We start from the raw sequence: 14614 nt of genomic DNA, 5'->3' as shown, positions 1-14614 counted from the left end.
CCGGATGGCTCTTAAGCGGCGAGGTAGGGACCGCAGGTGAGACAAGGAACGCTCTGCTATACTCCACGGAGAAGACTGGATACAGCTCAGAAGCCAAGACAGGACAGGACACGGTAGCAGTCGTAAACAGACAAGAAAGAGAGAACTAGATATAGCGTGGACATAAGGGGAAGATAGAGAACAGGTGTGTTGATGAGATGAGCATGAGAGCCAGCTGACGGTAATGAGAGGAAGAGGCAAAGGGTGTGTGTGCGTGAGAATGTAAGGAAAGAGAAGCTATGACGTAATATGACCAGCAGAGGGAGGCAGAGGGAAGAAAACAGAGAAGGAAAGAACCAGGATCATGACACTGTCTGCAATGTCTCCTGTCAGCCGGAGCTGAGCCGTGTGTGGCAATGATGGCACAACATGATCACGGCAAACAACATGAGGGCCGGTTGTTGGTGTGAGGAGTGTGTCTCAGATTAATCCAGTGATCAGAATCTGCATGTCTAGTGTGTTTAACAAGAACTGGAGTAGGCTATGTCAGAAAAGAAAATGAAGACAAAAAAAACAAACATTTAACCTATATGGAAAGTATATGGTGTTTTATAATAAAAAAATAAAAAATAGTAAACTAGTAATAATATACAGTAAGTTTTCTTTTAGTTTATGTATAGCCGACACAGACAGGTACATGCCCAAATCAAACCCGAGTGTACGGTTTGATTTTTTTTATATATGTTTGCTGTCTTGTACACATATTGAAGTATGACTGAAAAGACAAGATCAGAGCTGTTTTTACATTTATGTTGTTAATAAATAACAATAAATTGTTGTTGTACCAGCAATATCTCCAAGTTTTGTTTTTCACTGTAGAAATTTCAAATGTCATGATTTGCCAATGCAAGAGAGTACCGGCACCGTTTTTCTTCTTCCACTTCAACCAGTGAGTTCTATCTAATAACGTATTAAACTAATGATTAATAGCGTGCAGTTATTATAAAGTTTTCCCTATTATGGTAATTATCTGTGTCCAGTCACTGTCAGTCTGTTTGTACTGTGGAAGCTTCTGTCACCAAAACAAATTCCTCGTATGTGCAAATATACCTGCCAATAAAGCTCTTTCTGATTCTGAAATATTAGATATAATGGCAGTTATAGAGTCTATTGAGTCTAATTGGATTCTGTCTGTTCAATGTGAATTATTGTCATTTGGAGTTTGATCAGTTTTGGCTCATCAATGACTGTCTGTGGGATTTCTCAGAGTTTCTGTAATTAACGTAAGTCTGATCAGATATAAAAGATAAATCTGCTCGAGTCAGAACAGTCTGAAGGTCTGAGCCAAGTTTGGTGGAGTTACAATTAGAAAATATAGTCTCAGAATAATAATAATACTGATTTATCAAGCGTATTAAGTCAAACAGAACAGAGAGTAAGAGTAAACTGTTTTAAACCGATACACAGACTATAAGAGGCAATGAAATGCTGAAGATCAGACTCACACTTACAGTTTTTCATAAATCTCAACAGATCTAATGGATTTATTGTTATTTTTAAATCTTGATAGAACACAAATGTCTGAATCACATATTTACTGTTTGTAGTTTATGCCGTTAAACACACAATGTTTGGTTTGGTTAGAGTCGCAATAGTGCTGCCGTTTCTACAGTTAAAGCGTTGTGTCATCGAGTGGAAGAAGTTAGAAACCTGTGTGAATCACATTTATTCTTCAGTCTAGAAATGCAGTAATAAATTGGTGTGTAAGAAAACACTTCACTTGCTAATGTAAAGTCAGTCCTCAGTCCCTGTGAGCATCGAGACTTCAGAGCTTTACTGACATCTAGAGGTCACATTGAGCAACTGACTCAAACCTCAATGACAGTCGACATTAATAAAAGCGGCAGAGGTCACAGAGCAAACAGCATTGAGTCTTGTATTTCGAAGGGGATATTATTATTTTTTTCACAAGTTTATTTTAACGTGCAAACAGAACAGATCAACAACAGAATCTGGATTCACATCAAATGTACCTGCAGAGTTTCTGACAGTGACAACAGAGAAAAACTGAATCAAATAATATAGATAAAAAACATAAAATAGGCCTACACTACAAAAATAACTTATTTAATGGATGAATACAAGTATTTGTCTGGTACCTTTTATTGGTAAATAAGACAAAAAGAATAAGACAAAAATGAACTTCCATATATTGCAGATCCTTTATATATATTCCGTTAACATTATCCTTAACATGTTTTTAATGCCCCGCCTCCGCAGCATCCAATAAAAGGTACAAATACTTGTATTTATCCATTAAATAAATGTTCTGGTAATATATGTGTAAAACGTGTGTCCTGGCAATTTCACATAAATGTTTTGTGAAAATCTAGACATGAGGTTATGATGACAGATCATGTTGTAACATGCAGGATATCTGACTTGACCCACACAACAGGAACAACACATGATGAAATCCACAACTACACCAATGGGCAATTAGGAACAGTAGCACAACACACTCAGCGCACGTTTACACGACAACGATACGCTTAAAACTGAGACGTTTTTCCTTTGAGTTTTCCGTGTACAGACGACATTCACACGGATCCACGAAAATGACTAAAAACGCTTATACACAGTTATACGTTGTGATTGATTATTCATATATTCATATAATCGATCTATTTTCAATTTCGATAATTTAATGTAACTGTAATATGCAATATATTAATCATATTCTTGATTAGTTATTAAAATTCCCTATAGATCATTTGAGCTAATGTTCATGTAATACCCAATGTTGCTACAAAGAGTATTTCATTGTAATATTGCAGGCATCTCTATTTCCTCTGGAGGTCTCGAGTCCTTCCTCCCTGCAAAATAAAAGCATGTCCTCTCGTGTGTGTTTTATCATGACTGCAGATGTTCAGATGAGTGTGAATGATCAGATTGTGTGATGCTCAAACTCACCAGCTCTTCTTGCACAGATGATCTGAAGAAGAATCACAGTAGGAGGAACAAACACTGCGATCTCAACAATAGTCACGATCACTGCAGGAAACATGAGAGGAAGACGAGAAACTGGACATGACTGAAGTCGAGGGTCTTCAACTATCAACAGTTATTGATGAAGCATTTACAGACTGACTGATAGTTTAATGTTATAAAGCTGCCAGTATAAATGAACGTGTCGTACCTCTGTATAATAATCCAGCATTCACACTGACTTCAGTTTCTCCTGGATCTGTGGATCACGTCTGTTAGTTCAGTTCAACACATAATGCCACATATACACAACATCACATAATACTCGAGCTTCACATCACAGAAATGAGGAATATGTGCTTGAGTCTGTCATCATTATCTTCTTACTTCAGTCTCAAGCTGTCAGGAGGAGAACGACTATCGCCATTGACCAAAAATAAATATATTTGATGCTTTATTCATTCATAGATATTCATGTTAGGTGAGGTGTAATGGTGTGACAAATTCATAATTCATCAAACTTTGTTAAAGAGATGAGTTGCTTCTCAATCAGGTGCAGAGAGAAATTGAGCAAGGGATGATCCATATGTCATTAAAGTGGGGTGGTTGGAATATTAAATTAACACGGAAATTGTAATTGTTTTACCCAGCATATAGGGCCCTATCTTGCACCCAGCGCAATTGACTTTGAACACCGACGCATGTATCATTCCTATTTTGCACCCGCGCACAGCGGACTTTTCCCTCCACAGACGCACGTCGGTAAATTAGGAAATGAACTTGCGCTCGCGGGGGCGGTTCAGCGCAAAGAGGAGCGTGTTCCGGCACAAAACTTCCATGGTGCTATTTTCCAGTTTTAGAAAGCAATTGCGCCATTGACCAGGAAAAAAACAGTCTAAAGACAGTGGCGCGTTGCGCGTTAGTCATATGGTATTTTAAGGGCGCGTGCTTGGCCATAATGTTAACGCGCATCCACTTTGATTCTCTAATATAAACAGATGCAGCAGTTTTCATTTTTGCAAATCATACATTATTACAAGGAAAAATATTAACACACGAGGGAAATCATTGTTGTGTCCATGAAGATGTGAAAAAAATCTATCTAGATTAAAAAAATAAAAAAATCTAGATTAGGCTACACATTTACTACCCAAATTATACGCCTGTTTAACCGAAGCTAATTTGGGTGGGTTTCTCCCATCATCCCCAATGTCACTTCTCTGTGTTTTACGGCCCTGACGAGAACGTCGGTTTCCTCGGCTGTGAACCGCTCTGGCGTGCGCTGGCAAACCCGCCGTTATAATAGCAATCCGCCATGGAACAAGCGCGCCCGCTCTTAAAGGGAATGTGAGAGGACGCTCTGATTGGTTTATTTCACGTTACGCCCAAACCACACCTATGAATAATGAAGCTACTTCAGACCAACCCCTTTTACATTTGCGTCGGGCGCAAGAGTCATTTGTCCCGCCGGGAAAATAGCAACAGCGCTGGGATCCGCCCACAAAGTTACTTGCGCTTTGCACTTTGACACTTGCGTTTCAGATCTTTAAAATAGGGCCCATAGTCTTTGTGTATATTATAATTACACTACTTTCCTATACTGAATGAGTTTGATTAGAAAGGTGTGTTACTGATTTGGTATAAACCCCACCTTTTTCAATCAATGGTATATTCCTCACGTGTTGCACTCTTCAGTTTGCGGGAAGCACTCTGAAGAGAGGTATGTGTCTCCGTTAATGGGCAGCTCAAACAAGGTCTTAGAGCAGCATATTAAATAGAGGTTACATTGAAATCAGAACATATTGTCACATGTCTGTCCTGTCTTGTGATGCACATAGGTGTTTTGTTGTTTTGGGGCCATGTGCTCTTGTCATTGTCTGGTCCCTCCCCCTTGTTATCTGATTAATGGTTTATTTATCCCACCTGTCCTGCTCGGTACCCTCCTTTGTTTGTTCCCCTATTTAGCCTCCCTGTGTTTGTAGTCCTGTTGCTGGTTCGTTGTCTATGTTCCCTTGTGTTCCTAGTTCCTGTTTAATGCCCGTCTCGTTTTCCCTCCCACGGGGAGGTTTTGTTTGTAGTTTTGGTTTTGCTTTTTATTTACTTAATAAATATTCCTTTTTGCACTTGAATCCTCGCTTTACTTTTTACCATTCCGTGACAGAACGAACCAGCCATTATGAGGATTCAGCAGAGGAAGAACTCACGCCATCTACCGATCTCTCCTGTCTCCTGCCCGCAATACGAGCACATCGTGAAGTTCAGCAATTTAACTTCCCTCCGTCAACAGGGGACCGATGTGAGGGAGTTTGCCCTGAGGTTCAGCGCGGCTGCAGAGGGACTGAGGCTTGGTGACGCGGCTCTTAAGGACTTGTTTAGTTACGCCCTTGATGAGCCCATCAACTTCGGGATAATGAGAGCGCTGGACCATTTGACGTTTGAGGAATTTGTGAATTCCCTGGATCGTCAGGGTAATCCTCCAGCTAAGATGGTTGCAGTCTCCCCAGAAGTGACAGTAGAAGCTGCAGTTCCCCCAGAAGTGGCAGTTATTGCTGCAGCTTCTCCAGAGGCGGTCATTCTTACACCACCTCACCCTCGCAAGCGCAGGAGGAGGAAGGCTCCTGTTTCTTCCCCTAAATCGGCGGTCTGGGAGGACCCGACTTTGGGGGTGTCAAGTCCGGTGGTCCGGGAGGACCCGACTTCGGGGGTGTCAAGTCCGGTGGTCCGGGAGGACCCGACTTCGGGGGTGTCAAGTCCGGTGGTCCGGGAGGTACCGACTTCGGGGGTGTCAAGTCCGGTGGTCTGGGAGGACCCGACTTCGGGGGTGTTAAGTCCGGTGGTCCAGGAGGACCCGACTTCGGGGGTGTCAAGTCAGGTGGTCTGGGAGGACCCGACTTCGGGGGTGACAAGTCCGCTGCTGCCGGCCCCGCCCAAGCTACTCGCCCTGCCGGCCCCGCCCGAGCTGCTCGCCCTGCCGGCCCCGTTCGGGTTGCTCGCCCTGGTTCCTGAGCCGGTGTCTGTTGCTGTTGCTGTTTCTGAGCCGGTGTCTGTTGCTGTTGCTGTTTCTGAGCCGGTGTCTGTTGCTGTTTCTGAGCCGGTGTCTGTTGCTGTTTCTGAGCCGGTGTCTGTTGCTGTTTCTGAGCCTGTGTCTGTTGCTGTTTCTGAGCCGGTGTCTGTTGCTGTTCCTGTGCCGTGGTCGCCCGAGTGGTCATCTTCGCCCTGGTCGTCTCTGCCATGGCCGCCCGAAGGACCTGCCCCATCCCGGCCGCCTGCAAAGCCGGATCCGCCCTGGCCACCTGAGGGAAGATCTCCGCCGTGGACGCTTGAGTGGTCATCCCCGCCGTGGACGCTTGAGTGGTCATCCCCGCCCTGGCCGCCCGAGGGGTCTTCACCGCCCTGGCCGCCCGAGGGGTCTTCACCGCCCTGGCCGCCCGAGGGGTCTTCACCGCCCTGGCCGCCCGAGGGGTCTTCACCGTCCTGGCCGCCCGAAGGGTCTTCAGTTTTGCCTTGGCCGCCTGATGAACTGTCCGCTTCGCCCTGGCCGCCCAAGAATAAGCGGTCTGTCCCTCCCGCCCTGGTCTGTCCCTCCCGTCCCGCCCTGGTCTGTCCCTCCCGTCCCGCCCTGGTCTGTCCCTCCCATCCCGCCCTGGCCTGGTCTTATGGAGCGTCTGGTAGCCGCTCCGTAGGGAGGGGTAATGTCACATGTCTGTCCTGTCTTGTGATGCACATAGGTGTTTTGTTGTTTTGGGGCCATGTGCTCTTGTTATTGTCTGGTCCCTCCCCCTTGTTATCTGATTAATGGTTTATTTATCCCACCTGTCCTGCTCGTTACCCTCCTTTGTTTGTTCCCCTATTTAGCCTCCCTGTGTTTGTAGTCCTGTTGCTGGTTCGTTGTCTATGTTCCCTTGTGTTCCTAGTTCCTGTTTAATGCCCGTCTCGTTTTCCCCCCCACGGGGAGGTTTTGTTTGTAGTTTTGGTTTTGCTTTTTATTTACTTAATAAATATTCCTTTTTGCACTTGAATCCTCGCTTCACTTTTTACCATTCCGTGACACATATATAGAAATACAGATACAGAAATATGGTGGTAACACTGTTGGTGACTGTTGTGTGTTAATGGATGGTTTTTCGTGTTTAATATAGTGCATAAACTGTATCGCTTTAAACGCTATAACATCTGAAGTATCAGTTGATGTCCTATGTTAGTTTTCATGGGTATGAGGATGCCTGTTATTGTTGATCTGAGTTTGATGTATGATGATGTATTTGCAGATTGTCAATCCAGAGTAGATGATTGTAACACTGTCCCATTTTATGCTTGCAGTAAACACGCAGAAAAAAAGGTATTGCTAGTGTTTCTCTTTATTTGGGGCTGATCCTGTGGTGCGTCTATTCAACCGTTACAGAGGTTCTAGCACACAAGTGTTTCTACTTTTTGATGATAGTGTGTGTGATGATAAACCAGTCGCATGAAGGCATCAGGAAGAGTAGAGCCAGTCTGTGAAAGTTTTAACTAATCTGTCTGAAAAGAGTGTTTTCTCACCTGAATACTTGACAGTGTATCTGACTGAGGTCTTGAGTTGCTTTCTGTGAGTAATCTGACATCTCCACTCTCTGTTGTCATCTTCCTTCAGGAGTGTTGTAGTCAGAGTGATGATGATACAGCGATATTGATCTGATGATGATGATATCTGATATCTGGAGTCTGTTTTTAGATCAACACCAGTCTGATTCACCCACAACATCTCAAATCCCTCAGAACTGACCCAATAATCACAGGATAATACAGCAAATGAATACAACTGACAGGAGAGAGTCACAGAGCGGCCTGGACTGATCTCAGTCTGTGAGGATGAAGATGATGAAGATGATGATGACACTGAAACTGAACACAAGACACAAATCACACACTCTTCAATCATCATCTGAGTTTAATAAAGGATCTGCTCTTTTTAAACCACATAATCATAAACTTACCATGAAGAACATGCAGAAAAACATCAGCATCAGGTCCTTGATGTCGTCCATTCACAAATTGTCTGCAGATGTATTCTCCATAATCTTCTTCTGTGACATTCGTGATGTTCAGAGAGCAGTCAGACTCCAGACTCAGTCTCTCGTGTCTCTCTGTGTCTTTCTTCTTTATCCCTCCAGAAATCAGTTCAACTGCTGAATGTATGAAGCTGTTAGAGTAGGTCCATGTGCAGTCAGGAAGAGCTTTATTACAGGACAGACGCACATTTCCACCAGAACTGATGAACACATGATCATAAGCCACTCCACTGGATCCTGGAACACAGTATATCTCATTGATCATTATGATATTAATAAATTAAAACATAAAACATACCAGCATAAAAAGCAGAAGATTCAAATCAAACAGTCTTTTCCTGGTGTTTAATAGTTAATGCATTAATAAACATTTATGGATAAACCAAATGAAACGCCTCTTTAAGAAGGAATAAGAAATACCCTGACTTTGAAACATATTTAAATAATTTAATATCATCATATCTTGAACTTTTGATTTCAGCTTTGTCATAAATATTACTGGACGGTGTCTTGAATCTGGTATTCTTCTCTTTCTCCCTCTTCTGGCCAAACACACACACACACACACACACACCTTCACTCACTCTCAGCTGTTCCTAGTTTCTCGCAATCGCGCTAATTCTCCCACACCTGTTCTCTCTTCCCTTCTGATTGTGTTTGCTACTTCTTGTTCTCTTTTCCTGCTTCTTTGCCAGATTATTGCATGAATCACCATGCAAGGAGCTCTCTCTATTCCCTTCATGTTCCTGTCTGACTAGACACTGTAACAATAATACTTTATTTATAAATAGCATAAAAGTGTTCCAAACACAGTTCAACGGACAATGAATGGATATGGCTTCAAAATAAAGACAAAAGTAAAGGAAAATAAACAAACCAATAAGACAATCAAGATAACAGGTCAGATGGCTGGGAGAGATAACAAAACCTACTCAATTCCACTTCACTAAACACTTCAAACGTACACTAATGTACTCACTTCACCACACACACGTGCATTCAGGTGACAGAAAATGTAGAATCAAATCACTCAGTGAACAGGGGTACCCATTAACTTGGACTTAGAGTGGTCAGCGTTTCCTAGCCAGTCCAACAAAGGTCTTTAAAGCCAAACAACAATACAAGAATAAACTGGAACAAAAATTCAGCTCCATGAACACCAGACAAGCCTTTCAGATGACCAAAACATTGACAGGAAATGCACCCAGACCCAGCACACCAATCCCACCAGAGAAAGGACATCAGCTGAATATCTTTTTTAATCGGTTCGACTCAGTTGACTACTCAGAGGAGTGTCGCAGTCAATTGGATGCACTCCCCCTGCTGGACCCAAACGACCCAGCCCCCTTCTCAAAGGAGGATGTCAGGCGGCAACTGAGGAGATGCAAGCCAGGCAAGGCCCCAGGGCCTGATGGGATCCCAGCAAGGGTGCTTAAAGGATAATTCCGGTATTTAACACCTTGAGTCTATATTATAGTTTGTTTTGGATGAACAAGAGTGGTGGACAACATTTTTTTGACAATGGTTCCTCTCTCGAGTTTTTGACTATAATAGAATTGGCCATGGACCCATTTAACATTGGAGTCAATGAGCATGTCCGAAAATGTCATTAAAACAACCTTTAACATTAGTTTTCAAAACTGTGCAACTCACGAGTGATTAGTGATGTTAGTTGATGTTCCAGAAACAAAAAGTGTTGCGAAATACAGTTTCTGTCGTGTTTTATTCGTCATTTTGTAAAATCCCATTGAATTCTGTTGAAGGACTGAGTGCTCGTTAATATAAATGCGCTACCGGAAACGGAAAGGGGGCTGTTTACATTTGGTCGATGTAGTCTTTTTGCTCGCTTCCGTTTCTCATAAGGCTAGCGAGCAGAGCAACTGTGCTCCGGGAGAGTAAGCGAAATAAACAAACAAAACCTTCATTAATTGTTACTAGTGCAATATGAAGTTGAACTCGACTGTGACCGTGAGTGTCCCGCGAGACATAAACATCGGTTATCGCCATCAAGTGGTCGGGAGTGTGCTAACGCTTCAGATTCAAATATTGAGCGGAAGTTACACGGTTGTGAAGTGTCTGAAAAAATAGTTCCACTATAGCAAAATAAACGGATTGGAATCATATATCGCGACGATATATTGTTTATAATCATCAACGAACACCACTAACCACTCGGTGAGTTTAACAGTTTTGTAAACGAACATTATTGGCTGTTTTAATGACATTTTCGGACATGCTCATTGACTTCAATGTTAAATGGGTCCATGGCCAATTCTATTATAGTCAAAAACTCGAGAGAGGAACCATTGTCAAAAAAATGTTGTCCACCACTCTTGTTCATCCAAAACAAACTACAATATAGACTCAAGGTGTTAAATACCGGAATTATCCTTTAACCCCCTGAGGTCGGCAAACGCGCGGGCGCGTTTTGCTCGTTTTTTTTTACATAGCAGCAAAATAGACCTAAAATACTCCGTCGGTTTTGGTCATACAGACTTAAGAAATATGAAAAAATTAGCTGTTAAATGTCTACTTTTTTATGTGTCCACTTACAATCGAAATAAAACATTGTGCTTTTGTAAAATAAAGAAAGTAAACAGGGAGTGCTTTATGCCTCTCCGTCTCCGTGAACTTTTTTTCTGAAGCACTTCTCTAAACTCAAATAAAACTCAGCGAATACTATTCACTCAGACATGAGCTATATATCTCTATAATCATTTAAGTGTGTAGTTTTAAATGATCTAATTCAAATCTAAAACAAATATTCTCTGTTTATGTAATCTATATAAAAAGAGCGAGAGATCAGCTGTGCTCATTATCTTTCTGGCACCTCATTACTCCGCTAATGTGACACGCCCATCGAGAGCGCGCGCGCTATTCAAACACAGATAATCTGAAGCAACACATGCAAACCAGTCAACGCCCACAACAGCTGGACAACACACTCGCTGTGAGGAATAGCTCTGCTAATAATATCGTGATTATCCTGAAAATTTTACCTCAAACGTGCTGGAGTAGCCGAACAACGGACCCAGCTGCAGATCATCAGTAAGTGCTTTGTTCTAATCGCGATATGAACTGGTGTCTGTAATCCGCAAAAGACTGTTTAAATTTGAATCGCGTTTCTGTGTTTGAATGAATGAACGGCACATGTGCATGCGTTTGTTTACTAACGTTACAGCTCGCGCGTGTCTGTGTGTGTGAATGAAATATCTATTGCCTACTGAGATGAGTAAAAATCGACTGAATACGTTGAAATAAAATGTCTTTGTATAAGCAACGTTTTAAACTGCAAATTAACATTTATGCCCTAATATAGGCTATATTATAAAAGACGATATGTTACAGACGAAATATGAAAGAAGTTTGTACTGCCACATCAAAACCTAATTTCCAAGGTGCAAACAAAATCTTAAAAGGTCAATATAAGCCTTCTCTTTAAATTATTTTTGTGTTTTATTAGTGACAAATTTGGGGAGAGGATAGCCTACATAATCCAAAACTTTCTGAAAATACGAATGAGAATTAACTGCACAATTACTAGAAATGTTTACCTTGGATATTATACAATTTGCAAGCATTACACAGTTTGTGGAAAAATACACTTTTTTTTCAAGATGTTTCCAACTCTGAACCAATTCTGTAGATGTGTGTGTGTGTGTATGTATGTATGTGTATGTATATATATATATATATATATATATATATATATATATATATATATATATATATATATATATATATATATATATATATGTGTGTGTGTTGTCTTTGCATTCTGTGTGGCTCAGTGACACACTCAGTGAAAGGCTCATTAGTATGCAGCATTAGCAGCTTTTCTTTGTCTTCTCCAGGTGTGAATGAGGACATTATTCATGACCTTCTTGGATCATTCACGCCCCCCTGCATATTGCCTTTCCAAACAAAAAGTGTCTTACAAAATTTAAATCAATCTATTGTTTAATGTGAACGATTAGCCCGGATGATTTTCAGATCATTTTGAAGTAAATACTCTAGCCGACAACATCCATTAGTCAACAGTATTGTGGGAATATGTGAAGTTGGTCGTTTGTGGTCTTATATCAGAACATTTAAGTTTGAGTTTTTTGAATAACCACGCATAAATAATATTCTCTCAAAAATGCAAACATGTACATACATGTTGCTCACATATTATGATAGTCATGTTCGTGCTAAATAGAGTGTAATTACACCTTTGCCATTAATATGTTTATAAGCAACTGAAAAAAATAAAAATATCAGGGCATTTCAAAACATCTCAAGGACCCCAAAACCACCTTAGACTCCAGAGGGTTAAGACCTGTGCCACTGAACTCTCTGCAATAATCCACCCACTCTTCTGTGAAGTCTACCATCAAAGCAAAATCCCCACTCTCTGGAAAACAGCTACAATCATTCCAGTACCCAAAAAACTACGTCCCAAAGAACTCAATGACTTCCGCCCCATCGCCCTCACACCCATCCTGATTGTGGGGTGGTGATGGCACAATGGATAAGACACTTGCCTTTGGTGTGAGAGACCCGGGTTCGAATCCACTGTGAGACACCAATGTGTCCCTGAGCAAGACACTTAACCCCAAGTTGCTCCAGAGGCGTGCGACCTCTGACATATATAGCAATTGTAAGTCGCTTTGGATAAAAGCGTCAGCTAAATGAATAAATGTAATGTAAATGTAAGTGTCTGGAGTATCTGCGGCTACAAACCATCCTGCCACACGTCCGTCCACATCTGGATCCCCTCCAATTTGCCTACAAGGCCAAGAGAAGCACTGAGGACGCTGTAGCATGCTTGTTGCACATCGTCCTACAACACCTGGATTCTCCAGGAACGACTGCCAGGATTTGGTTTGCAGATTTCAGCTCTGCATATAACACTACAGAGACATCTACTGATCCAGAAACTGCTCCACCTCAATGTCCCCTCCCGCCTGATCCATCTTCTCCACAAGTTCCTCACCAACAGACAACAGGCTGTCCGGGTAAGCACAATAATCACACCTATACTGACCTCCAACACAGGAGCCCCGCAGGGCTGTGTTCTAAGCCCCTTCCTTTACACCCTTTACACAAACGACTGTACCGGCCCCTCATCCAACACCAATATATTCCTCAAGTGTGCTGATGACACTGCAATCCTTGGACTCCTCACAGACACTCATTCAACCCAAGAATATCTCAACACAGTTTCTCACTTCACGCAGTGGTGTGGAAATAACTATCTCAAACTCAACATCAGCAAATGGCTTTTGATCGGCAACAAAAGAAATGGCTTTTGGATCGGCACAATCCCTACACCCTATTATCATTAACAATGAAACAGTAGGGACAGTAGACCACTTCAAATATCTTGGACTCACAATTGATAAAAACCTCACCTTTGAACACCACACAACAGACATACAGAAAAAAGGACCCCAAAGATTGTCAGCGGTGCGTAAACTAAAAGGACTTCATGTTGCCCCCCATCTACTTCTACTACAGTATATTAGCATTGTTCAACCCATCCTACTATACTGTTCCACCTGCTTTTTCAATATACTTACTGTAAAAAAACGTAACAAACTCACCCAGATAACCAAAACCAAAATAATAGGTTTGCCCACTCCAAATCTACAAGAACTAAACACCAAAGCCATCACACGTATCGCTTTTGAAATTGCCCTGGACATTTACTCACCCTGTATGAAATATGTCATGTATGTATATATGTGCCATATGTTTATATGTGCCGTGAAGATGGAAAGCGTTTCTGGAAATGTGAAAAAAAAATTCCCCCCAAAGGACAATAAGGTTTATCCATAAATGTAATAAATGTATTAACTATCATCAAACATGTCTAACAAGTAGTTAATGCTGACGTTATTCATGCGTGCATCCATAATGATTCCAGTCGTAGTTCAGGATAACTCTTCAGTGTTCATGATTAGTTCATGCTTTCAGTTATCATTAGTTCATGTTGAGTTAAGTATTAATCCAGGTATTAGTACATGATTATTCATATACCCTTATTGTAAAGTGTTACCTTTTTTCCTCACTAAAAGCAAACACACTCTCCAGAATAAACTATTAGTCTTTATCAGAGAGCTGTTCAAATCACTCACACACTCTTAATATGAAGATAATTCTTCATAATCAGATGTTTGAGTGACACTATGTCCAGTATCAGGAATAATACAGTATGATCTGTGTGTGTCAATACACAACTCTGAGATCACAACGTGAATGTGTGCAAGAATAAACTGAGCATGTTCAAATGAACTCTTTCCAGACTAACTCCACTAAATGTGTTTAGAGAAAATACAGATTTCTTTACCTGTGAGAAGTGAAGAGAGAATGATCAGTCCCAGCAGACACAGATCACACTTATCAGACATTTTCTGTTTCTGTCAGTCCTCCTCTTCATTATATATAGTTACAGCTCTTCCTTTAAACGTCATCAGCTCCTCCTCTAGTTAGTAACTTCCTCTAGCTATGTCTCCATCACTCTGTGTTCGTGCGCACTGAAGTATTGCATCAGAAACGAGTGATGGAAATGGCTAATTTCAAAAAAGTTTTCACGCTCGCTTGAGGAGGTTTTG

The 14614-nt window shown here is 41.5% G+C and overlaps 2 protein-coding genes across 2 annotated transcripts in view; one reads left to right on the top strand and one right to left on the bottom strand.

Moving 5' to 3' along the window:
- Positions 1-14614, top strand: part of LOC306999845 (uncharacterized protein) — a 134067-nt gene that overhangs the window by 1604 nt on the left and 117849 nt on the right. The gene's annotated exons all lie outside the window — the stretch shown is intronic.
- LOC306999887 (uncharacterized protein) lies at positions 1945-14444 on the bottom strand. Its single transcript, XM_079614992.1, has 6 exons — positions 14350-14444; positions 7941-8252; positions 7507-7848; positions 3179-3226; positions 2953-3033; positions 1945-2855 (listed from the first exon to the last, which is right to left on the bottom strand). The coding sequence occupies exons 1-6, from the start codon at positions 14408-14410 to the stop codon at positions 2800-2802; spliced, it is 900 nt and encodes a 299-aa protein (XP_079471118.1). The 5' UTR covers positions 14411-14444; the 3' UTR covers positions 1945-2799.

The sequence above is a fragment of the Phoxinus phoxinus genome (genome assembly GCF_949152265.1).
Source record: "Phoxinus phoxinus genome assembly, chromosome: 1".
Classification (NCBI taxonomy): domain Eukaryota; kingdom Metazoa; phylum Chordata; class Actinopteri; order Cypriniformes; family Leuciscidae; genus Phoxinus; species Phoxinus phoxinus.
Note: the sequence above shows the minus strand (reverse complement) of the source record. Positions and strands in the feature narration are given on the sequence as shown.